Here is a 25,654-nt window from a genome sequence, read left to right on the forward strand (position 1 = left end):
TTTCTATGACTTATCCAGTCATTACAACGAGAGAGCCACGATGCCTTTTAGGACGTGTGGCCGGCTTCTTAATCTTGATCTTGTAGTCCTCCATGCTCCGTTTCTCGAGTAGGCGTTTGACTTGCAGCCAATGAGCAACGGAGCGCTGGATACGTCGGACGGCAAGATACTCGTGCGCCTGGTAGTCGAGCCGGTGGTGACTGGGAGTGTCGTATGAGGGCAGCTTAATGTTTCCAATTCCTTCGAGGTCATCATCGACATCCTGCGCAAAGACACAGCAATTAGTACCGAGATATCAATATTAGTGAAGGTATAAACGCACCTCTTTCACCATCTCGCGGGTCATAGCGAGCAGAACTTCAGTGAAATACACGGTATCTCCCTCGTACATGGGTAAGTGTAGCTTACCTGTAAACATAAAACAAGTTAGGAAACCACATCCAACCCAAAATTTGAGAACCCCAACATCTTACTCATAAACTGTAAAAACGCGTTCTTGTCGCTCATAACTTCGGGTTTCACGAGTGGCGGCTCGAGAGTTGCGACGACAGCATACAACCTGACAAGCGGGACGAATCCTTTGGCCTTCGGATCCACTTTGGCCCATTTGTTCTGGAATTCACGCAGCAATTCGGGATCAAAAAGCGGTTCCTCGTCCTCGTTCGAGACAGAGAAACTCTCGAGAATCACCGCCACTGTCACATTGAGCATAACGTACGTTCCTAGTGACGTGAAGGAGCAGAAAAACAAGTACGCAATGGGATTTCCACACCCGTTGAGCGGAATACAGTCGACAGAGTCGCTGAAACCACACATGTTCGGATCATACGGAGGATCGTCAACACAGCCTTCTGGACTGGAGGCGAAGTCGTGCATTCAGTCATCCCAACTCTCCCCGGTTGCGGCACGTATCATGAAGAGAAATCCTCTGCCAAAGCTTTACAAATTCGCGTGCTCGTCGATGTTGTCGTTTAAGCCGACTTTAGCGAACATCTGCACCCCCATAGTAGTGTAGATGAAGAGTAAGAGGAGAAGGATCGACGACACGTTTCTGAGACCCGGGAGAGCCAAGTAAAGCGTAGTCAGGATATGTTGGACCCCCTTTGAAGCTTTTACCAGTCGAACTATACGAGTTACACGAAACACACGAGCCAGCACAGCCAGAACTCGAAGGTGTGCGGTCGTTATCGACTCAAGCACGACGCTTAAGAGTGTCCCGAGCACGACGAAGAAGTCGAAGCGGTTCCAGTTATCGTCAAAGTACACAGCCCCATACGCGATGATCTTTAATGTCGCCTCGCCGGTGAATACTACGGCGAAGATCTCGTTGAGAATATTCACGATGGTTGTGTGTGTGGTTGACTGTCCGTAATACTGCGTAGCCATCAGCAGCATATTGACGATAATACAGATCATGATGAACCACTCAAACCGTTTGTGCCTTACGAAGAAGAAGGCTGCTCGTCGGACTGGATGCTTGAATGGTACGAACACCCGTTGAGGACCAACCCTGGCTGCTGATTTTTGCCCCCTCATCCACTTTTTCTGCTCGGATGTCAGCATGAAGGAGTCGTCGAGAGCATCCGTCATTCTGTTAAAGTTATCGATAATAACACCGACGAGCAAGTTGACGACGAAGTAGCTGCCGAACATCATGAAGACGACAAAAAACCCAGCCCACCACACGTTGTAGTCGCGTATCGGCTGCATGTCAATGTCAGTGGCATCGATGCAAGCGACCATAAGTAAACTCCAGTTCTCCGTTGTGGACATTTCAAAAAACGTGATCATAGCGTTTTCCACGTTGTTGAAGTCTTGCGGGACGACAGGACTCCAGTCAGCACCCCAGCACCCACAGATATACTTTGATGTCAATGAATCAGTGGGGAACCCCATGCAGCTTGTGTAAGTGAACCAGTGCTGCTGGTCGAGTGAGAGGGGAGACCACGGCTTAGGACTCCCGAGAAAAGCCACTTGAGCTTCGGAAAGTGCGTCGAAAACGTCGCCACTACAGGAATCTAGTCTGCCTTTGAGGTAGGTGACCGCGAAGATGCTGAACATGAGGTAGAAGAGTGCACAGATGATCAGAACGTTGGATACCGCAGGAATGGCTTCGATCAAGGCGTTCACTACGAGTTTGAGTCCTGGTCTGCGGCTGATCACTCGCAGAGGTCGAAAGGTGCGAAAAGTACGCAGAGATCGCAGAGATTTCAACGACTGCCGACTGCTTGAAGACTCCGCTAGCATTGCGAGTGAGCTGACGACGATCACACAGTCGAGCGTGTTCCAGCCATTGCGCAGATATGATCCTCTGTGTAGTACAAGTCCCATTGCCACGATCTTAAGGACCATCTCACAGGCGAAGATTACCGCAAAAAGTGTGTCCAAGCGCTTAAGCCCAGTCGCTAGCGTGGGTTCAGGATTCTGCAGAGGATTGTCAACAGCCAATGTTATGCTGGACACAGTGACGAGAAACAGAGCCACCGAGTCGAAATACGGATGAGCGATCAACTTGAGCGTCCACTTCCGCACTCGACTGCCTTTGGGAAAGATAAAAAGCGAACTGCTGCTCAGACAATGTCCAAATTCTTCTCCAGCCTTGGTTTGGTCAGAGTCGCTCTTAGATTTTGGGGCGACTTCATCTGGTTAAGGCTTTGCCCCGAGAAACTGGCTAATCTGCCTGATAACTCGTGTTGACGGACTGTTCATGTCGAGGTGCTTTAACTCCATCACTTTCTGCTTAGAAGTAGCTTTCACAACGGCTGAGACTGAAGGTCCTGGTAGAGTGATTGGTAGATTCGTCTGGTTCCACAACGTGAGAATTTGCATCGCTGACAGGTAGATGGTCTTTACTACCCATTTCATCATGGTCATCATGGCCAGGACGTCTCTCCCCTGGAATAGGTAATGGGGTTGACGCAATTTTTGTGGACGTAAAATTCCGCACGAGCTTCTGCACGTTCGTCTGCGCTTGCTCTTCATCGGTATCGTCAGAGCTGAAGTTGTCCAGCAGCAGAGCTAAGAAGAGGTTCATCATTATGAAGTTTCCAAAGACGATCTACAAACGTCACAGTTAGTGAATGGCAATCACGCAGGGTATTGAGTGCCCACCAGTGAAATTGTATAGAGCGCTGCAAACATGCCGCTGCTGCGAATGACGTTGTACATGTCTTCGTTCCAGTTGTCGGTGGTAATAATCTTGAAAACTGTGATCGCAGACCACAGAAAGGTGTCGAAATGAAGTCGTGGAACCTACAGCAATCCATGCGAAACGGTAGTAGTTAAGTACACGCGGAGCTTGATCCAACAAGAGCTGTCGTGCAGAGAGCTCACCGTGCCCGACCAGTAGTCGTATATGTTGTACGGAGTAGGATACCCGTTGCTGTCGAAGCGCATGGTATTCCCAAAGAACTTGTACATGTAGAAATGTGAGCAAATTCCATAATGTTTTGAGTTCCGGAATGACATTCACGTACCTGCATCCCCACCAGCGCATAGATGTAGATGAAAATGAACAATAGAACTCCGAAATTGGCGATACTGGCAAGAGCACGCCCCACCATTTCCAGCAGTTCCCGAAGTGACTTCCAGTTGCGAGCGAGTTTAAACACGCGAAGCAGTCGAAACGATCGCAACGACGCGACTGAGCCTTTCTTTGGCTGGTTCTCCGACATGAACGAAGGTGGCGACAGTGCCATTTCCAGCAACCCCATCAAGACGACGAACGCATCGAAGAGATTGAACTTATCCCGAGTGTAGAGGTGAATCCCGAGACCGGCCACTTTCATTATCATCTCCGCGACAAACACGCAGGTGAGTGCAAAGTTGATGATCTCCAGGTCAGCGTCCATCGTGTCCGACATGGGATAGTGGTCCATCGAGAGGACAGCGGTGTTGGCGAAGATGGCGCACATGACAAAGAAAGAGAACAACGGGTGCGACGCGATGTAGTAGAGCAACGGGATACGCGGTTTGAGACGCGATTGCTTCTCTGGCGTTTTTTTCAATGCAGCTGTGGGACTGCGCGGAGGTTCTTCGATGTTGAACTCTTCCGAGATTACTGCAAGTGTCAAGTTCATGACGAAGATGGAGTCAAACACCACGAAAGCGAGGTAAAAGATGACTGCGATGGCCGGTTGCGTTGAATCCATGCACATGTACATGATGTTAGTCCATCCTTCCGACGTTATGACTTGGAAAAACGTGACGGCTGAGTGGCCTAAGTTATCGGACGTTGTAAGCCCATAATCCAGGGTATCTTGGGTAAAGCGCGTCTTCCATTACGATCTCGATGAGAAAGCGCGGATTGCCAAATACATCGAAGTTCCCTCCACAAGTTTGTCCAGCAGCGCACTGGTAATTTTCCTGCGTAGGATGGTCTAGTACAAAGCTGCGTGTCGTCAGGATTGACTGGCCAAAAGCAAGGCTGCGCATGGTACCAAGGCGACGTTTCTTTGATAAAATCGCCTGATTCGACTTCGAGAAGTGGTTCGTCTAGGCAGCGATAAGCCTCAGGGTTGGCGCGTACTGCTGACAGATAATCGCTTGAAACAGGCCAAGTGCCGTGCGGATTGAGATCGTCCACTGGTAATCGCACTGGGAACTCAGTCAGCCGACATCGTCGGGTCATATCACCGCCAAATAGCTGGTTTTCAAGGATGGAAAACATGAAAAAGAGGAATACTTGGAGAACGACTACGTTGCCAAGTGCAGGGAGGGCTTTCAGTAGTGCTGAGATGATCAGTCGTATACCGGGGATCATGGACAGCGACCGCATTGGGCGCAGCACTCGGACCGTTCGAATCGCAGAAACATTCGGGATTGTTGGCAAAATTGCAACCAGGCTAAGCAAAAAAATAAAGAAATTTTTAGATGTTTGAGCACGGAGAAAAAAAAATGCAGACGGAGACTGGAAAAAACTACCTTGCTATGACGACTGCGAAGTCGAGGGCGTTCCAGGAATCCCGCATGTAAGCGCCTTTGTTTCTAGCGAAGCCCATGGCGACTCAGCAAACATTCGGCTATGAAAATAGAGGTAAACGGGATCTCGGAGAGATTTACGATTTCGTTTAGAAATGAAGTGGCTGGGACGACAGAGCCGTCGCGATACGTGAATCCTGGGCTTGCCGGATTCAAATTCTTGTCGACGACTGAGAAGTCCGAGAGCGCTAGGATAATCGAGTTGAGCACGATGGCGAGAACGATGAAACGATCAAAGAACCGATGGGATACAAGCAGAATCACTCGCCGTCGAAGCCAATGGTCTCTAGAGAACAGATTGAAGAAGGCAAAGTCTGCACCAAGTCTCTATCATTCAGAACTGGGGAAGTCAGTATCGAAGAAAGAATCTACACTTAGAAGGACAGCTCAAAAGCTCACCCTCTTCTCAAATACAGCATTTCGACGACGGCGGTTCCGTACTGGAGCTTTGGACTCTGCAATTTGGTCCTTCGTATTTAGGTCATTCTTGGTGTTCAGTTGGGCTTTCGAGTGTTGCTTCGCTACTGGAAGACCCGTCGTCATCTCCATGGGCACAATCTCGCTGGGTGACGGCATTGCTGAAGCCAAATGGGTGAGGCAGTTCGCTCCAGCGGAATTGCATGTACGAATAGTCTTTTCACGTTACTATACCCGGTAATTGAACCTGTCGATCACCGAGATGTAGCCATCTGGTTCTTTTATTTTACTTATTACAGTTAACGATGCGACCTGGTGGAGCTCGTCGGAATGTCTGCAGGGCTCTAATACAGCGAGAAGTGGCTGGACGACCGACCTGTAAGCTATGTCTACCCCGCCATTCCCTCAGCTTACGGCAGGTGCTTCGCCATGAAGAAGGGGGCGTCCTCTTAGGGTTTTCCGGCGACGGGAACTTCCTCGGTATGATAGTGATTCACCCCATGAGATGTTTACAGCACTAAGTCGAAGTGATTTACCAGTATACTGCATCAGCTTAGACGAGTACTATGAAGTGCAGTGGAGACGCGTTAAGCTCCGAGACTTTTACGCTTGGAGTGAGAACAGAGAAGCTCCTCAAATTGTGTTCAGCCTTCGAGTAGAAGCTGGGGCTTCAGCTTATCCCTATGGCGTGAGCACCCTCTTGGAGGTGTGGCAGAGCGTGGACGATAGTTTGATACTCGCTGTCACGGCCGAAGGCTTGACGGAAGATCGAGAGACTTCTCGACTTTGTCGCGTCGTAGTGGCTCCGTCTCCGATGTTTGATGGTGGAGGGATCGCTGCTGCGGTGACGAGCTTAAGCTTCGAGTTTGGTCAGCACGTCAACTCGCAGAAAATGGAGAAGTGGCAGCTGTTGCAGCTTGTGAATAAGAGAATGCGTGTGTATCACTTGCTCATTAATGCCGGGACAGCGGTGCATGTTCTCGTTTTTCACGCCCGGAAACGGAGAGAAGCAGAGCTGTCAACGCCTCCGAGAGGTCTAGGGATCTCACATTTCCCTCAAAGTACGCCCTGCACGACCACAAGCGACGCCATGTGACTAAACTCTACCTTGTAGATGCTTGGTATTACCCGCCAGTTTTCCCACTTAAGTTCCGGAAATCGAAGGAGTCCCGGCCGCACTCTTCAGCTTCGGACGGACCATTCACGACAGAAATTTCGGTAGAGTGGGTGCTCTTGAAACTCCCATAACTCAAGTCTTTGTCGAACTATAAACCGCTTCAGTGTATTTGCCAGCATCTTTTCGACGTTGAGCGCTTTCTAGGAGGATTTTTGGAGACATTCAAGCCACTTCGACAGTACAACCTCATCGACTATGACTTGCGACTCGTTCGGGTAAGCTCAGCAGCGTCAGTCGTTCATGAATACGTGTAGTTCTGAGAGTTGCTGTATCCTTCTTGACAGGCCAGCACAATGGAGAAAACAGTATTTATGATCTACGTTATGGCACTTAGTCCACTTCTTCCGTCCAGCACTGATCCCCCAAGGCCACGAGCTCAGTGCCTCCGAGTGGCACTTTATCTCAGCTTGGAGCTCTTCACTGGGATCCACCACGTCATTCGAGTATTGAAAGTGCCACGGGATGGAGATCTGCGTGAGCTAGCTCAAATTGTTGCTCGAAGGTTTCAAGCAGACTTACGTGCTCGAGTACCGCCAGAGCCAGTAGCGACGTCATTGGATAATGAGGCCTTCCTACGCGAGGAATCTCTTCAAGAGCTTGACAACCCGGTGCTCCCGCTCTCAATATCGAGTAGTTAGAGCTGATATCAATGTTACACGTAACCATACTGCAAGAGATAAGCTCGCCATACTTTCTTTTGTATTCCATTAAGGCTAAAGTCATCATGTTCGTAAAATGGCGCCACAAAAGTGTACAATGTCACCTATTGACGCGACACGAACAAGGGACCGAACACCAGCACCGTCGTGGACAACAGCTTGATGACCACGTGCAGCGCTGGCCCAGCCGTGTCCTTGAACGGATCGCCCACCGTGTCGCCAGTGACAGCAGCCTTGTGCGCCTCGCTACCTTTGCCCCCGAAGTTGCCCAACTCGACGTATTTCTTGGCGTTATCCCACGCACCGCCCACGTTGTCTAGGAACAGAGCCATCATGATGCCCGTCACGGTGCCGAACATGAGGTAGCCAGCTAACACCTCAGCCCCCAACAGCGGCTTGCCTTGGTACTCACCAATCTAAAAAATTGAAGACGTAGTCGTCAGCAATTAAACACTGTGACTACCAACAGACATTCATGACAGCAAAACGTACCACACGGAAGACAACACCGACAGAGACTGGCATCAACACAGCCAACAGACCTGGGAAGCGCATCTGCTTCAACGCAGCCTTTGTGACTAGCGCAACACACGTGCGGTAGTCGGGTTTCTCCTTGTACTCCATAATACCCGGGTAGATCTTGAACTGGTGGCGCACTTCGTTGACAACCTCACCGGCCGTCTCGCCCACTGCAGCAACGGCAAGCCCCGTGAAGAAGAAGACCATCATTGTACCCAGCAGACCACCGACCAGAACCTCCACCGTTGCAATATCCACCGTCTTGAACTCGCGACCAGCGAACTCGGAGAACTCGTCCATGAAAGCGCCGAACAGCACGAAGCAAGCCAGAGCAGCCGAGCCGATCGAGTAGCCTTTAGTAATAGCCTTGGTCACGTTGCCTGCAGCATCCAGCTTGTCCGTAGCATCACGCACGTAGTCTGGTTGACGACTCATCTCGGCGATACCTCCAGCATTGTCTGCGATTGGGCCGTAGTTGTTCATCGCCAGCACAAACACTGCAGAGGATAGCATCCCCATAGTCGCCACGGCCGTTCCAAAGAGTCCAGCGTGGCGGTTCCCCACTCCCCCAATGCCAGATCTGGCACCCAAGTGGTAGGCCGAGATCACGGCGAAACTCACCATCAGCGTCGGTACAACGGTAGATTTCATGCCCACAGCCACGCCGGTAATGATATTGGTTCCGTGACCCGTAGTGCTGGCCTTCGCAATACTGCGCACAGGTGGATGAGCGTAGTCTGTGTAGTACTGCGTCGACTTAACAAACACGTAGGCTGTGAGCATCCCCACTACACCGCAGAGGAAAAAGTTCATCCATGCTGAGGGATGTTCGGGCGTGTACAGCAGCCAACGAGTGGTGAAGGCAAAACCAACCAGCGCCAACGAGAGCGACACGTTGTAGCCCATCTGTAGCGTGGCCATGGGGTTGTGATCGGGACGAGAAGCTTCGACGTCGGAAGGAGCTCGCACCATGAAGATCCCAGCACTGCTCACCGCAATATCAAAGGCGTGTACGACCACCGGGAAGAACACAAAGGCCACCGGATACGGCAGTTGAGCCTCGCGCGCCAAAGTTCCACCCAAAATCATCGCTCCAATGATCTCTGCAGCCACTGACTCGAACACATCAGCACTGCTGCCAACACAGTCACCAACCATATCCCCCACCAAGTCTGCTATGACCGCAGGGTTACGTGGATCGTCCTCTGGGATCCCCACTTCCACTTTGCCCACCAGATCAGCTCCCACATCTGCTGCTTTAGTGTAGATACCGCCACCCAGCTGCATGAACAGAGCCACAAAGGACGCTCCGAATCCATAGCCGACCATCAGCAACGGGATCTCCGTGGGGCGCAGCACAGATCCGAATAGAATGTACAGCATCACATACAGCGTGCTGACTCCGCCCACACAGAGCGTGATATCCAGCACAGCCGAGAAAGCTCCACCCCTGAAGCAGACCAGCAGCGCTTCTCCATAAGATCCTCGAGCGGCACTAGCCACACGGACGTTGGACCTGGCCGAAACCCACATGCTCACGTATCCTGCCGCGGCGGAGCATACGGCGCCAATGAGGAAAGCCACAGAAGATACCAGACCGAGAGTGAAGTTGCCGAGCTTCTCCACGCCCGAGCTGCCCAACGTGCTGCTGGGTCTGAGTGCGTAACTGAAGAAGATCAAGCCTGCGATGGCTACAGCGATGCGGGCGATGGCCGTGTACTGAATCTTGAGGAAACCCTCGGCTCCCTGACGGATGGGAGTTGCCACCTCCTTCATCTCGATCGTTCCAGAGTCCTTGGACAGCACCCAGTGTGACAAGTAGAGCGCGAACACGGCGCCGTAGCCGCAGAGAGTGAAGACTAGGAAGATGGGGCGGAAAGTCCCACCGAATAGCATCAGCAGCGCTCCTATCGCCGATATCCCGATAAGCGGAGGCTGTAGGTCCAGGGTGCGGGCGTATGCCAAAGCAGCGGAAGCCCCCGACCCCATTTCTTCGAGGTCTGGTTCACTGTGCAGCGGCGCAGTGTCCGACATGCCGAACTCAATGTCAACCTGCGTCTTCTCGTGCATGGCGCAGGCTGTGGGTGGAGTTTAAAGAAGCGGAGAGCGTGGATAGAGTGACGGATGCGCCGGAAAGGAGGAGAGAGCGGAGTACAGCACCAGAAAGCTACGTAGAAGACGTAGCTGGCGGCGACGCGAACGGTCCGACCTCTAGATTGCTGCTCTTGGACTGACACGCGTGCAGGATCAGAATCTGATCTGCTGCTTCACCCTTGGAATAGTGACCAACTTGGAATTAATCAGATGTCACTATAAAGAGGTAACTTCAATCAGCTGATCCTGATTGGTGCATCCTATCAAAATCGTTAGACGACTTTGTTCGTCAACTTCAAGTTACCTCTGAAAAACGACCGTCACTCTTGAATCTGCCACGTCCAGCTCAAGCCAATTGCCATGCTGTCCGCTACTCGCCGCCTTACGCGATCTCTGCGTCGCCCTTCTGCACTGGGATGCCGCCTCGAGTCCTCATTCGCTCCCCTCACTCAGCTATCCGAGGAGGAAACCATGTTCAAGGACACAGTCGCCCGGTTCGCGGCTGACGTGGTAGCTCCGAATGTCCGCGCCATGGACACAGCGGGGGAGATGGACCATGCTATCACACGAGGACTATTCGAGAATGGACTGCTGTCGGTAGAGATCCCAGCAGACTACGGAGGTAGCGAGGCCTCGTTCATGAACCTCTGCTTGACTATTGAGGAGCTGTCCAAAGTGGATCCCGTCGTGGGACTGCTCGTGGATCTACAGAACACAGTTGTGAACAACGTCTTCCTGGTGAGTGAAGAGTACGATTGGTATTCTAAATTCTGTAGCTGACCATTGTGTTGCAGGTGCACGGCACGGACGAGCAGAAAGAAAAGTACCTGCCGAGACTCAGCGCGGACATGGTGCGTGCATCAATATTTGGAAATATTGTGATAATACTAATATTGTACGGTGTTGTAGATCGGCAGTTTCTGTTTGTCAGAGGCTGGATCAGGTAGTGACGCGTTCGCGCTGAAGACACGGGCGGAGGCCTCGCCGGACGGGAGCTACTACTCCATCACTGGTCAGAAGATGTGGATCTCCAACGCCGAGTACTCTGGCGTGTACTTGGTGTTCGCCAATGTGGACCCGTCCAAGGGCTACAAGGGTATCACGTGCTTTATCGTGGACCGAGACATGGAAGGACTGGAGATCGGTAAGCCCGAAGAGAAGCTCGGCATCCGCGCATCGTCGACATGTCCCGTCACACTGACGGATGTGAAGGTCCCGAAGGAGAACATTCTGGGAGAGCTGGGCAAGGGATACAAGATCGCAATCAGCACGTTGAATGAAGGACGCATTGGCATTGCGTCGCAGATGCTGGGACTGGCTCAGGGAGTCTACGACCAGACGTTGCCGTACTTGTTCGAGCGCCAACAGTTCGGCTCTCCCATCGGAGAGTTCCAGGCGATGCAGCACCAATATGCGGAGGCAGCGCTCGATATCGAGACGGCGCGTTTGTTGGTGTATAACGCAGCGCGTCTCAAGGATGCTGGCCAACCGTTCGTCAAACAGGCTGCTATGGCGAAGCTTCATGCCTCGCGTGTGGCAGAGAAGACGGCATCCAAGTGCATCGAGCTGCTTGGAGGCATTGGCTTTACCAAGTACTTGCTTGCGGAGAAATTCTATCGTGACGCAAAGATCGGAGCTATCTACGAAGGAACCAGTAACATGCAGCTGACGACGATTGCGAAGCTTGTGTCGGAGGAATACAAGAGGTAATTGAATGTCGTGATCCTGTACTCAGACTTGATCCTTGTAGCAAACCAAACAAGTAACATTTCCGGAGAACGAGCGTTAGAACCAGAGCAGCGTCTAAAAATTACCCAACTGCTTGACTCAAGTGGTGGTGACTCACCGCTGGTGTGTGTGATCACTGTCGTTTCAAAGCAGCCTCTTCTTCGAGGGTTTCACGGATCAAATCGCTGCTCGTGGTGCTCCAATGATGTCGCTGCTGTTTGTCTTTGCTGCCACCTTCATCCTGTGCTGCACTGATGAGACTATCGCAGGAAAATACCCGGTTGGACCCAACAGATTGCTGGGTACCTGCCTCGATGCAGAGTGGGTGACGAAGATGGAAAGTGAACGAGGTGTCTCCAGTCAAGAACGTGATTCCAGCGGACGACTTGTTCGCCCGTTCATGCAGGCAGCGCTCAAGTATCCGCGATACACAGTGAGCCAATAGTTATCCCTTGACTGCCCGCGGAAAGCTGACGAATAACCACTTTACTCAATTCCAGGTTAATGACATACGGACCGCTGCAGGAACGGCATACACGGACGAATGTTTGGGCAGTGAAGTCTTTTATGGAGCCAACCAGCTATCAGACGGATCAAGTCGTGGTGAGGTGAATGGCACTCTGGTCATTGACATGGGAGACTGGGACTCCCATGTCCTGGCCTCAATGGTGGCGGCTGTTGTTGCAGAAGAAGTTGTAAGTAGATAAACATTTGCAGGGACCAATGCGCTAAGGTCCTACGTCTTTTATATTACTGTAGATTGGCTACAAGGTCTCTCTGAATTACGGCGGGCCAACTGCAGAAATTACAATGCGCATGTCGTCTGTGAGGACAGGAATTTGCACTCCGACCCACTTCAACATTGAAACGTGGCCCTCCAGCACCATGTCCAAGCTGCGAGCTTACTTCAACGAGAGCTATTTGATCGGTGGTGTCGGATACTTTGGCGGCACGGGGCTGTACACCACTCACAAATTTGTGCTAGATGCGGCCGCAGCAACGCCCCCATACTACCCAGGGTTCTGGATGGACTACAAATTGACTGACGCTCTTATCAATCAGCTCAATGTAGACACGTTCAAGGCCTCAAAGTACTACCCTCCAGCCTCAACTTACTGCCCGGATGGCGTCATGGGCTGTAAGGAATCCTTACTAAGGATCACTGTGAGAAATCTGAGGCCTGTACAGAGCGTGAAAGTGCAGGTAAAGTCTGTCTGGTCGTTGCTATGATGTATCCTCGAAACGATCGCGGCTACTTCCAGGCTGTGGTCTCAAATCTCGGAATTGCTGCCTACTTTTGCTTCATTGGATACGACGGAGTGAACCAATACGCACACGACGCGGCGCAGAGCGGAACCCCAGTGATCTTTATCCACTGGGAGCCTGAAATATTCCACGTGACTCACAAGGGACTTTTCGATCGAATATTTCTGCCACGTACAGACCCTGAACGTATTAAGTCGTCAACAGGAGACTACGGTGAGAATGGCTACGGTAAAAAGACAAATAACCCCATCGATGTGGATTATCCAAACCTTCAGCCCATCAAACTAGACGCTGCCGTCGTCAAGAATCAACCTGCCGGCTCGCTGTTCTCTAAGCTGACAATCGCGGACTCGGATATCAACAGTGTGATGTCTGAGTATGTTGCTGTATCCAGTAACTCAGCTGAACCATCTCCGTATTTCCGTGCGGCATGCAACTGGGTGAAGGCAAACTACGACACGTGGAGTGAGTGGGTGGACCGCTTGCCATTGTGTACATTCGAAGAACACGTCGTGAGCCAAGTGACCGGCTGTGGCAACGATAGCTCTGTGCGAGAAATCAAGTTTTCGTGGAAGTCTTCAAACCCAGGAAACGCGTCGTTGCCGTACAACTGCGACGGAGGCGTGTCTACTCTTCCGAATACGCTCGCCACAAGCCGCTCTTGTGATTGGATCTTTGAGAATCGACGCACGTGGACTGGTTGGATTGATCAAAAGCCTGAGTGCGACTCGAGCTTTTACCATTACTCAGTGTCAGAGTGTGCTTCCGATTCTCTCCGTACGGTTCAGTACGTTTGGAAGCTCCCAAACGCCTCACATCCTCAGTATTCTGCAGAATGCTCGGGTGGAGACAAGCTACCGGACACTCTCACCATTGATTGCGAGTATATGCCGACATCCTCACCTTCGTTTGCAGCCATGACAGTGTTCGCTGCCATCGTGGCATGTTTATTGGCTGTAGCCATTCTGCTAGTGGTCAAGAACCGCAACGCTCCGATCATCCGACGCTCGCAATACGAAATGCTACTGCTCATGATCTTTGGCGGATTCTTCACGACGGGGGCGGCTGTGGCTTATGCTGGGAAACCCACCAGAACACTCTGTGGAATCCGTCCGCTACTGGTTTGCATGGGATTCACAACGATATTTGGCGCTCTCGTCATCAAATCTCTACGTGTCTACCGCGTTTTCATGAAAGCTGCCATGAAGCGAGTCAAGGTGACACTGTTTAAGATCCTAAAGATCCTCTCCATCTTCTACATCGGAGACAGCGTCATATTTGTAGCCTGGTACACTGCCGATTTCCCGGAACCGACCATCACAACGAAAGATGCTACGGAGTTTCGCGGTACCGTCGACCGAATCTCCTGCAGCTCGTCAAGCTTCATCTTTACGGCGCTACTTATCTTCTGGAAAGCTATCCTGCTCATGGTGGGACTCTACCTGTCGTTCCTCATCCGCAACGTGTCGGTGGATTTCCAGGAGTCTCCGTGGATTTTCGGTTCGGTGGTGGTTGTCCTCGTAGGCTGCCTCGTCATCATGCCGATGTCGTATATGGTTGACATGCGAGCGTCGACATACTACGTGTTTCTCGCGTGCTGTTTGCTCGTTTGCACGATTCTAATCATGTGTCTGATGCTGTTGCCAAAGCTTTTCCGTCTGAAAGAAGCCGCATCTTCTGCTTCCAGTGGTGCTAGTGGGGCTCGTAATTCGAAGAGTAGGGGCAGCCTGGTCGGAGCGAAAGCTCTTGCTACGGATAACTCGGAAACGGATAATGAAGTTCCTGCTGTTGTGCCACACAAGCTATCACAATACAAAGTGAGACCGCTAGACAACATCAGCAATAACAACAATAAGGCCACTTCAAGATAAAGCAAAACTTCTGATGTACACCATGGAACCAACAACACCGTGAGATAGTGTATTCACAGAGTCCAAAAGAACCAAGTGAAAGGGAGACATACTGTCTAATCTTTCTGATCTGCATGATGATGTTTCACAGACTGAATCGAGGCAAAACGATCACCACCTCTACATGTAATTGATCCCAAAAGCGGAGACTGAACCGCGCACAATCACCCAGGCGAAACAATTGATCCAAGCGCTCAGTGACTAGAACTGAAATCCAAGACTTGTTGTAAAAGCTCATTCTTAGTACACATAGATAGAGCCAACGTCATTGTTAGCACCATCGCCTATTGATTGCATATCTGCTACTGTAGCTCTTAAGTACTTAAAAATACTAGATTTGAGAGCAAGGGCATCTCGCTTCTTTACTGCGAGGTGCGTTGCTAATAAGAGCAGTGTTCATCCATCCATACACAGCGTCAAGTCGAGTAATTCATGCAATAACACTTCAACAGCAAAAATCAACAACAAAGCAAAACAATAAAGATGAAACCACTATCGTCAAACTTAAGAGCTAGGTGCCAATAGCTAATTAGATTTATACGAGCTAAGTCGTGTGACGCTGCATTCTCAATTTGTCGTGTTGGTTCCGTTTTCTCCTAAAGAGGAGTTTTTCTTGTCGATCTTAGCGCTGCTGTTCTTGACCAGGGATCTCACCTGATACTGTGAAAACTTGCGAGGCACGTCACCGCGGATGCCATTATCCGATTCCGAGTTATCCGTAGCAAGAGCTTTCGCTCCGACCAGGCTGCCCCTACTCTTCGAATTACGAGCCCCACTAGCACCACTGGAAGCAGAAGATGCGGCTTCTTTCAGACGGAAAAGCTTTGGCAACAGCATCAGACACATGATTAGAATCGTGCAAACGAGCAAACAGCACGCGAGAAACACGTAGTATGTCGACGCTCGCATGTCAACCATATACGACATCGGCATGATGACGAGGCAGCCTACGAGGACAACCACCACCGAACCGAAAATCCACGGAGACTCCTGGAAATCCACCGACACGTTGCGGATGAGGAACGACAGGTAGAGTCCCAACATGAGCAGGATAGCTTTCCAGAAGATAAGTAGCGCCGTAAAGATGAAGCTTGACGAGCTGCAGGAGATTCGGTCGACGGTACCGCGAAACTCCGTAGCATCTTTCGTTGTGATGGTCGGTTCCGGGAAATCGGCAGTGTACCAGGCTACAAATATGACGCTGTCTCCGATGTAGAAGATGGAGAGGATCTTTAGGATCTTAAACAGTGTCACCTTGACTCGCTTCATGGCAGCTTTCATGAAAACGCGGTAGACACGTAGAGATTTGATGACGAGAGCGCCAAATATCGTTGTGAACCCCATGCAAACCAGTAGCGGACGGATTCCACAGAGTGTTCTGGTGGGTTTCCCAGCATAAGCCACAGCCGCCCCCGTCGTGAAGAATCCGCCAAAGATCATGAGCAGTAGCATTTCGTATTGCGAGCGTCGGATGATCGGAGCGTTGCGGTTCTTGACCACTAGCAGAATGGCTACAGCCAATAAACATGCCACGATGGCAGCGAACACTGTCATGGCTGCAAACGAAGGTGAGGATGTCGGCATATACTCGCAATCAATGGTGAGAGTGTCCGGTAGCTTGTCTCCACCCGAGCATTCTGCAGAATACTGAGGATGTGAGGCGTTTGGGAGCTTCCAAACGTACTGAACCGTACGGAGAGAATCGGAAGCACACTCTGACACTGAGTAATGGTAAAAGCTCGAGTCGCACTCAGGCTTTTGATCAATCCAACCAGTCCACGTGCGTCGATTCTCAAAGATCCAATCACAAGAGCGGCTTGTGGCGAGCGTATTCGGAAGAGTAGACACGCCTCCGTCGCAGTTGTACGGCAACGACGCGTTTCCTGGGTTTGAAGACTTCCACGAAAACTTGATTTCTCGCACAGAGGTATCATTGCCACAGCCGATCACTTGGCTCACGACGTGTTCTTCGAATGTACACAATGGCAAGCGGTCCACCCACTCACTCCACGTGTCGTAGTTTGCCTTCACCCAGTTGCATGCCGCACGGAAATACGGAGATGGTTCAGCTGAGTTACTGGATACAGCAACATACTCAGCCATGAGACTATTGATGTCCACGTCTGCGAGTGTGAGCTTGGAGAACAGTGAGCCTGCGGGGAGATTTTTGACGATGGAAGCTGGTGAGCTGAAGGCTCGGATAGTCCACATCCACGGGGTTATCTGTCTTTTTACCGTAGCCATTCTCACCGTAGCCTCCTGTCGACAACTTAACGCGTTCGGGGTCGGTTCGTGGCAGAAACACCCGGTCGAATTTTCCCTTGTGTCTTATATGGAACATATCAGGCTCGTAATGGTAGAAAAGCACTGGTTTCCCATTTGCAACTGCATCTGCTGCATATTTGTTGACTCCTCCATAACCGATAAAGCAGAAGTACGCAGGAATCTCTAAGTTGGAGAGCACCGCTTGAAAATAACCTTGATCAAAGTAAGGAGTCATCATGGCCACAACCAAGCACTTTTCACCATTGCCAGCACTTTCCCGTTTTGTGCACGCTTCCGACTTTGAGCAATTGTTCTCGCACCCCAGAATTCCGTCGGGGCAGTATTCTTTCGCGGGGGGATAAAAGTTTGCATCGTTCTTAAATGAAACCACATCCAGCTGATCAATTAGAGTATCGCTCATTTTGTAGTGCATCCAAAAACCTGGGAAGTATGATGGTGTTGCAGCGACCCCGTTTTGTACAAGTTTGTGATTGGTGTACAAGCCAGAGAGGCCGAAATACCCAATACCACCGACTAGGTAGCTTTCGTTAAAGTAGACCCGCAGACCTGAAATCGTACCGGAGGACCAAACCTCGGCATTCAAGTGAGTGGGAGTGCACACACCTGTTTTGACGGATGACATGCGTTGCGTGACGTCTGCACTTGCACCACCGACACTAATGGAGACCTTGTAGCCGACCTACGCAAATACACAGCCTAGATATTAAACCAACCATTGCAACAGCCTGTTGCATACACGCACCACTTCTTCGGCGAGAATTGCCACAACAAGTGACGACAGCCAATGAGTGTCCCAGTCACCAACGTCCAACACGAGAGTACCGTTCACATGGCCCCGATTGTTACCGTCCGCATCCTGGTCAGCTCCAAAGAAAGCGTTATCTTTGGGCATGCAGCTGTCGCTAAACGCTGTTGCTGAAGAAGTTCGTTGATCATCGACCTGTATGCGAGCACCACGATGGCTTAGAAGTTTTAAAATTGAGACCAGGAACTCTTGCAAATGACAAACCGTGTATCGGGGATACTCGAGGGCTGATTGCAGGAACGGATTTAGAAGACGACCATTGGAGTCGCGGGCTTTACTGGAGACCGCCATCTCTGCTTCCATCTGCGCAACCCAAGCCGAATCCAGGCAAGTTCCCAGGTAGTGATTGGGCCCGACAGGATAATTTCCTGCAATGACGAGCTCACCAGAAAGGACGGCGAGGAGCAACAGCCACACCATCACCAAAGATGAATTGACACTGTCAAGTTCACAGCAGTGACGTGAGCACACGGGTAGGTTCTTGAAGAATGTCCTGTTGGAGTTCTTTGCATCCGTTGCGAAAAACACACCAGAAATAGCACTACGCTTTCAACCAGCGAGTTCCGACTCATCCACCGACAAGATTGATCCACATTGCGGAACTCCAAACGTTTTAGTATTAGGAGGTTATCATGTAGCCATCTCGAAAAGATCGCGACATTTGAAGCTAGCCGTAAGCTAAAAAATAACCGTGTCTGATTGGTCACAAAACAATTCAGTAAAATCTAGTTTTCCGATTGGCTGCTTCGCTCATTCTTCAATTCCCCGGACATGCCGCCCATGTCAACTTCGTCGGCGCTGGTGACGTCGTCTTCGCCCGCTGCGCCACCTCCCGAGGAGGACGCTGAGTTACCCGTGGACCTGTCGCAGCTTCCGTCTATCCCTGCGGCCAAGTCTTTGCTGCTGATCAACAATTTTGTGGCGAATACCACGCGATTCCTCAACCACTTTGCGCACGAGTGCGAGGAGCGAATCACACGCGTATCGGACAACGTCACAAGAGTGGAGATCCTATTGGCTATTTTAGAGGCCAAGTTGAACAGCATTCCAGATCTGAATGTTTCAGATGCCGCAGTGAATGGCGATGATGGGAATTTGAACCTGAATACGAACCAGATGGATCTAGGCATTTCAGACCAAGACCTGCCCTCGATGGAGACGAATGGGACGCCACTACCACCTCCTCCACCCCCTCCAGAGGTAGAAGGGGCTTTAATTGAGGGGGTCTTACCTCCTCCCCATCCGCCGTCGATGGACGGAATGGAGGGTGCTTTAGTACTGCCCCCCCCTCCTCCTCCATCGTCCCCTTCAGGATCGATGCCGCCTCCTCCGCCTTCGTCGATGGAAGATTTTGATGACGACGATGAGGAAGCTCAAGTTGAAGTGAAGGAGAGTGATGGTCTTCCAGTGTTGAAGTTGAAGGATGACCCAGTGTACGCCAAGTACTTTACGATGCGCAGACTGGGCATCCCGGAGCAGGTGATCGAGCACAAACTGCTGATGGACGGAATGGACACCAACATTCTCAATATGGACCCAGAAGGACCGTCGCCTAGCGGAGGGTTGGCGCCAACGATGGACTCAGAGCCATCGGGACCCATTCTGCCGATTATGGCGCCGCCTCCACCGGCATCAGACTCTGAGAGTGATTACTCGGACGATGAGCGTATGGAGCTTCCACCCCCACCACCGTCACTGTCGGAGCCTAGAAGTGCTGAACGTCGACCGTCCGGGAATATCGGAATGCCGTTCCCCTTGCCACCGCCGCCGATTTCACCCACGGTGCGTTGATTCGGAGTTTTTCTTGATGTTATTAAAGGGTAGTGACGTTTATAATTCGATTGTTTGCAGTCGTCAGTTGGTGGACCAGCCTCACTGTTCGGTGATGGCCCGCCTGGCCCTCCTCCACCGCCACCTCCGTCTTCGAGTGGCCGTCCAGCTCCGCCTGCCAGCGAGATGGAGAGCTCCAGTGACGACGACATTGAAGAATTTGACGTCGATGATACACCACCTGCCTCTGCCGCCTCGGGCGTGATAAAACTCAAAGATGACCCGGCGTTTGACAAGTACGTCGCAATGTGTTGCAGTTAATTCCTAACGCCTTCTAACGGACGATCTCTTCATGCAGATACTTTAAAATGCGAAAGTTGGGAATGCCGGACGGCGTCATTCAGCACAAACTCATGATGGACGGGGTTACGCTCGACATTCTAAAGTTCGTGATCACGACAGCTGTAATTGTGAAGTTTGAGGTCTAACAATTGGTTGCGTTGATTTCAGCATGGATCCGGAAGGTCCATCTTTTAATGCCACTGGTGCAGCTCCAGTAGCCCCGCCGGCAGGATCGGACCAGCCCCCTCTTCCTCCCGGATTACCACCACCGCCACCTGCGCGGCCTGCGGGAGGGCTACCGCCGCCTCCCATAAAGAGATACGACGACTCCGACTCCGATTTTGACTCTGACTGATCTTGTTTTCTTGACGTAATGGCACGTAACCACTTGCCCGAGCAATTGAGTCATTTCATGGCATGCTGTAAATCATACAGGGACCGAGAGAGTCAAGAGCAGAGATAGGAGAGTTCAGTTTCCCATGGGAAGAATGCGCTTGATATTGTTCACTGAACTGCATGTGTCCGTTACAGCCACATCGCCACGGATTTATTTCGGAATTCGGCCACTTGTGACTAACTTTGTTCTCGTAGAGAATTGATGCAAAAAATCAAACGCATTTAGCTTCCAAGATAATGCGCAGGGGTGCAGGCAGCTCTTCCTATTGATTGTGTTCACTGAGTACGTCTGCCCACTCGTTGACTGCACTGGTGTTGGACTAGAATCATCGAGAGGAACCGTCATGAACGAAATACAGAGGGAACATGATGCTGCATCCAGCGATCATTCTACCGAAGCCACACCGCGGATGCTCACAGATGTACCATCGTCAATTCCACCGATTGCTACCCCACCTACGATAACTATACCGGTTATAGCAGAAGACTTTAGTGCTCAGGATGCCCAAGTATCATCAAAGCCAGTGGAGAAGCCGATACGGAGTTTTCAACCACAGATGCATCCGCTGAGGAAGGGACCTCTCGTTAAACGAATATTAGAGGTGGAACCAGTGGGGGACGACGTGCTGCGTCAAGTGGAGCAGCTGGACACTCTTATTAATGCCAACGCCACTCTCAAATCATTCAAGGCGACGTCACCACGTCGACCGTCCCGGAGTCAGAAGCAGATCATGGGTTATTTGGAGAAACAAGCTCGCACCGCCTTGGCATCGGATACGTCCAATGGATCCAACGGGGCCAGTCAAGATATCGTCACTTCATTAAATGCTAGTGCAGGGTCTGCTACACCCGGCAACTCGAGAAAAGTGCATCCTCAGATCGAGAGCAAGTTGCAGCCAATCGGCAGTGGGGATCTCTCTGATGCGAATAATGTCAAGGGCGCAGATGCCAGCTTTCGTCGGAAATCAACGCGAAAGTCGCTCGTTGAACGTCTAAGCTCCGTGATGTTTGACGCCCCAGACGGTACTCGTCCCGAGATTAAGCGTCCAAGCATCAAAACGCATCGGAATAGTCGTCTCGATAGCAGACGACGCAGTAGTGTCACCGCTTCGATCAAGGGGGACGTGTCCAAGTTCAAGCAGACTGTGTCGCGAATGTTTGACAAGGCGTCACAGATCAAACTGGATGACGAACGCTCGGCCAGAGTTGCTGAACTTGTGGACAGCGAAGTGATGGTGCTAAATACAAGTCAACTGGCTCAAAACCAAAAGCGGAAGGCGCACCAGTACACGATCTCGATCCACTCAACGTTCCGCCAATGGTGGGACTTTGTACTCACTGCGTCCATCGCGTACGTGATCGTCATGACACCGATCAAAGTGGGCTTCGACGTGCAATCTTCGGGCTTGAATTACGCTCTCGATGTGGTGGTGGATGTGATTTATCTCATTGAAATGGTCCTCAACTTCTTCACGAGCTACGAAGACGACGCAACGGGTGAGGAAATCAAGGACCTGGATAAAATCCGTCGGAGTTATCTGCAGAGCTGGTTTCTCGTCGATGCTGTAAGTAGCTTCCCATCTTCATTGGTAGGAACGACGAATGGACTTCTGACGCTCTCGAAGATTCTCAAAGTCGCTCGTGTAGCCAAAATATCCGACTCGGGTCTCGTTCGCACGGTATCTGGGCATATCGACCGCTCAATGAACCCATCGATGCTTCGGATGCTGAAGCTCACGGTTATCTTCCTCGTCTCACAGCATCTGATCGCGTGTACGTACTACTACATCAGCTTGAACCAGTCCGTCGACACAACCTGGGCCCCCACTCACGACATACGCAATAGCGACTCGCTTGGACAGCAGTACGTGGACGCCTTCTACTTTGCCATGATGGTGACGACAGCAAACGATGTAAACCCCATCACTCCCATCGAAAAGCTCTTCACGTCAGTGATGCTCTTTGTGGGGATCGTAATCAACGCCAGTATCATCGGCAGTGCAGCCAATCTGCTAGCCAACCTAGACAAGGAAGAGATCGCTCGAAAGAACCACATGGACTCCATCAACGACTACTTGCGCTTCAAGAAAGTGCCTCTCGTCTTGCAGAACAAGATCCGACGATATTACGACTACGCGCTGACCACGCGTCTACAGGATCCGACGGAGAATTTGTTTGCAGACTTACCGGATCGACTCAAACTTCTGCTCAAGCTGAACTTGCACTCGGAGTTTGTGCGTAAAGTGCCGCTTTTCCGAGCGCTGTCCCATGCAGGTGTGGTGTCTATTATTCAGTGCTTAGTTCCAATTGTTGCGATGCCTGGGGAGGTTATCATCGTGTACGGCGAAGTCGCAAAGGAGTTTTATTTTATCAAGACCGGACAAGTGTCGCTCTGTGTTCCCGGCCTGGAGGAGAGCGTTCCGTTAGGGAATCTCGGTGAAGGCTCGTTCTTCGGAGAGACGTCTCTTCTTACGGGAGAACCGACGACAGCCGAAGTCAAGGCTGAACGTGTGTGTGAGCTCATGTATCTGAGTAAAGACGACTTCGAGACGATCGTCGACAGGTTCCCCACTTTCTTCCTTGCTGTGCGTCGCATCAGTGAGTCGCGCTTGCAGACGGCGCAGAATATCCAGAAAATGTCCAAGATGAATCGCCGACCGACCCAAATACTCAAGATAAAGAAGTTAAGTTTACGTTGTGTTGCCCAGGCGGCAGTACTCAAGGCATGCTTCGGTGACCACTTGGAAACGCTAGGGAACAAAGGACCCACCGGCAGGTCCGAGCGAGTTGGCTCAGTTGTGGGCAACGGGAAAAGGTTGCTGTCGACAGGAAGGCGGAAGTCCATCCCTTCTTTCAGCGCCAACTTTATCGAGCGACTGTCATTGGCACAAGCGAGAGATCTCACGCGCTTACGCTCCATGAGCGACATGCAACAAAGCAACGAGGAAGACGCTTTCTGGGATTGAAACTGGAGGCTGCCATTGTAGAGCTCTTTAGACGCAAGCGATAACTCGAGATTGTCAATTAAAGAATTGTTTCCAAGCTGGAAGGGCACAACGCAGTCTCTGAGCAGCTAGGAGAAGTGCCGATGCCTCCACGTTTTGTCGTCTGCTGACTCGATCTTCGTCGACTACAAACTGGCACCAGGCCTTGATTTCAGAAGACTTCGGTCCAGTGCAAACTCATTGCGAAGGAATCGCTGGAAGGTAATAGCGTCTCTTTTTTCCAAAATACTAGTGGCCTAATGGTCTCGTGGTGACGCAAGTGGGAGCACAGCTATCGATAAATGTCCCTGACGAACAGCTTTGCGGACTGCAGAGCGCTCTCTCACTTTCCGTTTTGTCGTGCCAGTGACGAAAACTGTGGTTTCGATGGAGATGTCCACAGGAAGAACGTGTATTGTGCTGAGATGTCTGGCAGTAGTGACGATGCTTTCTATTGTCGTCAACGGTCTTGAACGACGCACACAAGCAGACGAAAGCGTGATTGAGTGGCCGACTAAAGGGTTGGATGCACAACTACAGCGGTTAAGACCTGCACCTTCTCGTGGATTGACAAGCTTGAATGACAAAGTGAAAGCTCCATCGCCCTCAAGCAGCGCAATAGCTGGTATCATTAAAGTAGCGGAAGCAAAAACCAAGAAGCTCAACGGGGAAAGTTCTGTCAGTGGCGACGAGGAACAGCAAACAAGTTCTGAAACAGAAGCCGCAGCATCTACAGTTTGACTGATGCCACTTCACCTACTGCAGCACCCATGTCAACCAAGAAGACGCGTGGTGAAGACTCACAAAAGGAAGAATTATCCACTGTATTCGCTCTATCTGAAATATCAACTGACATTACACCAAATGAGTCGAGCTCCAACCTAGAGGAGAGCAAGACGAAGATACCCGCAACTACGCCCGCTTTTTCAACAGAGACTTCAAGCGCACAAAACCACTCGCAAGTTAGTTCGAGAGACGACATTAATTCTTTTACAAGCTTCTCAAAGAACGATTCCAGTACTAATCGTTCCCCAGATAGTGGGAAGAGCCTAGAGGCTACGGATCAGAGAACACACGAAGTTATTGGTGGTGGCAACAATGTTAGCAGCAATATTAACACAAGTAAGAATGGCCGTGCACACGACTCGTGGGATGGCACAGCTGTGACTGATAGCAGTCCGGGCAAGTCGAACAACGGCAACGGCAATGGCAAAGGCAATGGTGCTGGCAAGGATACACCGAGCGGCAACGGCAATGGCAAAGGCAATGGTGCTGGCAAGGATACACCGAGCGGCAACGGCAATGGCAAAGGCAATGGTGCTGGCAAGGATACACCGAGCGGCAACGGCAATGGCAAAGCAATGGTGCTGGCAAGGATACACCGAGCGGCAACGGCAATGGCAAAGGCAATGGTGCTGGCAAGGATACACCGAGCGGCAACGGCAATGGCAAAGGCAATGGTGCTGGCAAGGATACACCGAGCGGCAACGGCAATGGCAAAGCAATGGTGCTGGCAAGGATACACCGAGCGGCAACGGCAATGGCAAAGGCAATGGTGCTGGCAAGGATACACCGAGCGGCAACGGCAAAGGCAACGAGAACGGCAACGCGGATGGCAACATCGCAACGTTGGCATCGTTCGCTTCCAGCGAGAGCAGTCCTGGCAAGTCGAACAACGGCAACGGCAATGGCAAAGGCAATGTCAATGGTGCTGGGAAGGATAAATCGAACGACAACGGCAAGGGCAACGAGAACGGCAACGCGGATGGCAACATCGCAACGTTGGCATCGTCCTCTTCCGGCGAGACCGAGAGCAGACCTGGCAAGTCGAACAACGGCAACGGCAATGGAAACGGTGCTGGCAAGGATAAATCGAGCGGCAACGGCAAAGGCAACAAGAACGGCAACGCGGATGGCAACATCGTAACGTTGGCATCGTCCGCTTCCGGCGAGAGCAGTCCTGGCAAGTCGAACAACGGCAACGGCAATGGCAAAGACAATGGCAAAGGCAATGGTGCTGGGAAGGATAAATCGAACGACAACGGCAAAGGCAACGAGAACGGCAACGCGGATGGCAACATCGTAACGTTGGCATCGTCCGCTTCCGGCGAGAGCAGTCCTGGCAAGTCGAACAACGGCAACGGCAATGGCAAAGGCAATGGCAAAGGCAAGGAAAACTCGAGCGGCAACGGCGAAAGTGCTAGCAAGGAGAGGCCGATTGGTATTGTCGAAGCAGGTTCGACGACTTCACAAAATTCGCGACGTGTACCAGGAGGTAAAGGGACTTTGGCGTTAGTGGGTACCGCATCTGTGAAGCAGAA

General features: G+C 51.3%; 11 protein-coding genes across 11 annotated transcripts; 6 read left to right on the forward strand and 5 right to left on the reverse strand.

The window, feature by feature from the left end:
- Positions 1-10: 10 nt before the first annotated feature.
- On the reverse strand, positions 11-876 carry PITG_06726 (Voltage-gated Ion Channel (VIC) Superfamily; the record flags this gene model as incomplete). The annotated part of the gene is made up of 3 exons (XM_002904675.1): positions 11-262; positions 323-408; positions 474-876. The coding sequence occupies 3 exons, from the start codon at positions 874-876 to the stop codon at positions 11-13; spliced, it is 741 nt and encodes a 246-aa protein (XP_002904721.1).
- Positions 877-911: 35 nt separating this feature from the next.
- PITG_06727 (Voltage-gated Ion Channel (VIC) Superfamily) lies at positions 912-2,352 on the reverse strand (the record flags this gene model as incomplete). Its single annotated transcript, XM_002904676.1, has 2 exons — positions 912-926; positions 982-2,352. The coding sequence occupies 2 exons, from the start codon at positions 2,350-2,352 to the stop codon at positions 912-914; spliced, it is 1,386 nt and encodes a 461-aa protein (XP_002904722.1).
- Positions 2,353-3,036: 684 nt separating this feature from the next.
- Positions 3,037-5,000, reverse strand: PITG_06728 (Voltage-gated Ion Channel (VIC) Superfamily; the record flags this gene model as incomplete). Its single annotated transcript, XM_002904677.1, has 7 exons — positions 3,037-3,058; positions 3,140-3,252; positions 3,334-3,411; positions 3,477-3,986; positions 4,062-4,274; positions 4,355-4,844; positions 4,924-5,000. 7 exons carry the CDS (start codon positions 4,998-5,000, stop codon positions 3,037-3,039), a joined length of 1,503 nt encoding a protein of 500 aa, XP_002904723.1.
- Positions 5,001-5,963: 963 nt separating this feature from the next.
- Positions 5,964-6,889, forward strand: PITG_06729 (uncharacterized protein; the record flags this gene model as incomplete). Its single annotated transcript, XM_002904678.1, has 5 exons — positions 5,964-5,973; positions 6,027-6,458; positions 6,512-6,615; positions 6,679-6,803; positions 6,859-6,889. 5 exons carry the CDS (start codon positions 5,964-5,966, stop codon positions 6,887-6,889), a joined length of 702 nt encoding a protein of 233 aa, XP_002904724.1.
- An 8-nt stretch (positions 6,890-6,897) lies between these two features.
- PITG_06730 (uncharacterized protein) lies at positions 6,898-7,212 on the forward strand (the record flags this gene model as incomplete). The annotated part of the gene is made up of 1 exon (XM_002904679.1): positions 6,898-7,212. One exon carries the CDS (start codon positions 6,898-6,900, stop codon positions 7,210-7,212), a length of 315 nt encoding a protein of 104 aa, XP_002904725.1.
- A 125-nt stretch (positions 7,213-7,337) lies between these two features.
- On the reverse strand, positions 7,338-9,741 carry PITG_06731 (H -translocating Pyrophosphatase (H -PPase) Family; the record flags this gene model as incomplete). Its single annotated transcript, XM_002904680.1, has 2 exons — positions 7,338-7,649; positions 7,726-9,741. The coding sequence occupies 2 exons, from the start codon at positions 9,739-9,741 to the stop codon at positions 7,338-7,340; spliced, it is 2,328 nt and encodes a 775-aa protein (XP_002904726.1).
- Positions 9,742-10,181: 440 nt separating this feature from the next.
- On the forward strand, positions 10,182-11,642 carry PITG_06732 (acyl-CoA dehydrogenase, putative; the record flags this gene model as incomplete). The annotated part of the gene is made up of 3 exons (XM_002904681.1): positions 10,182-10,584; positions 10,641-10,697; positions 10,756-11,642. 3 exons carry the CDS (start codon positions 10,207-10,209, stop codon positions 11,554-11,556), a joined length of 1,236 nt encoding a protein of 411 aa, XP_002904727.1.
- A 748-nt stretch (positions 11,643-12,390) lies between these two features.
- Positions 12,391-14,502, forward strand: PITG_06733 (uncharacterized protein; the record flags this gene model as incomplete). Its single annotated transcript, XM_002904682.1, has 3 exons — positions 12,391-12,642; positions 12,732-14,389; positions 14,490-14,502. 3 exons carry the CDS (start codon positions 12,391-12,393, stop codon positions 14,500-14,502), a joined length of 1,923 nt encoding a protein of 640 aa, XP_002904728.1.
- A 1,023-nt stretch (positions 14,503-15,525) lies between these two features.
- PITG_06734 (uncharacterized protein) lies at positions 15,526-17,658 on the reverse strand (the record flags this gene model as incomplete). The annotated part of the gene is made up of 3 exons (XM_002904683.1): positions 15,526-15,553; positions 15,595-16,819; positions 16,923-17,658. The coding sequence occupies 3 exons, from the start codon at positions 17,656-17,658 to the stop codon at positions 15,526-15,528; spliced, it is 1,989 nt and encodes a 662-aa protein (XP_002904729.1).
- A 954-nt stretch (positions 17,659-18,612) lies between these two features.
- On the forward strand, positions 18,613-20,308 carry PITG_06735 (uncharacterized protein; the record flags this gene model as incomplete). The annotated part of the gene is made up of 4 exons (XM_002904684.1): positions 18,613-19,623; positions 19,693-19,907; positions 19,970-20,056; positions 20,122-20,308. The coding sequence occupies 4 exons, from the start codon at positions 18,613-18,615 to the stop codon at positions 20,306-20,308; spliced, it is 1,500 nt and encodes a 499-aa protein (XP_002904730.1).
- A 598-nt stretch (positions 20,309-20,906) lies between these two features.
- Positions 20,907-23,037, forward strand: PITG_06736 (Voltage-gated Ion Channel (VIC) Superfamily; the record flags this gene model as incomplete). Its single annotated transcript, XM_002904685.1, has 2 exons — positions 20,907-22,987; positions 23,031-23,037. The coding sequence occupies 2 exons, from the start codon at positions 20,907-20,909 to the stop codon at positions 23,035-23,037; spliced, it is 2,088 nt and encodes a 695-aa protein (XP_002904731.1).
- Between the last annotated feature and the right edge of the window lie 2,617 nt (positions 23,038-25,654).

Source organism: Phytophthora infestans, genomic scaffold (assembly GCF_000142945.1).
Source record: "Phytophthora infestans T30-4 supercont1.10 genomic scaffold, whole genome shotgun sequence".
In the NCBI taxonomy this organism is placed as follows: Eukaryota; Oomycota; class Peronosporomycetes; order Peronosporales; family Peronosporaceae; genus Phytophthora; species Phytophthora infestans.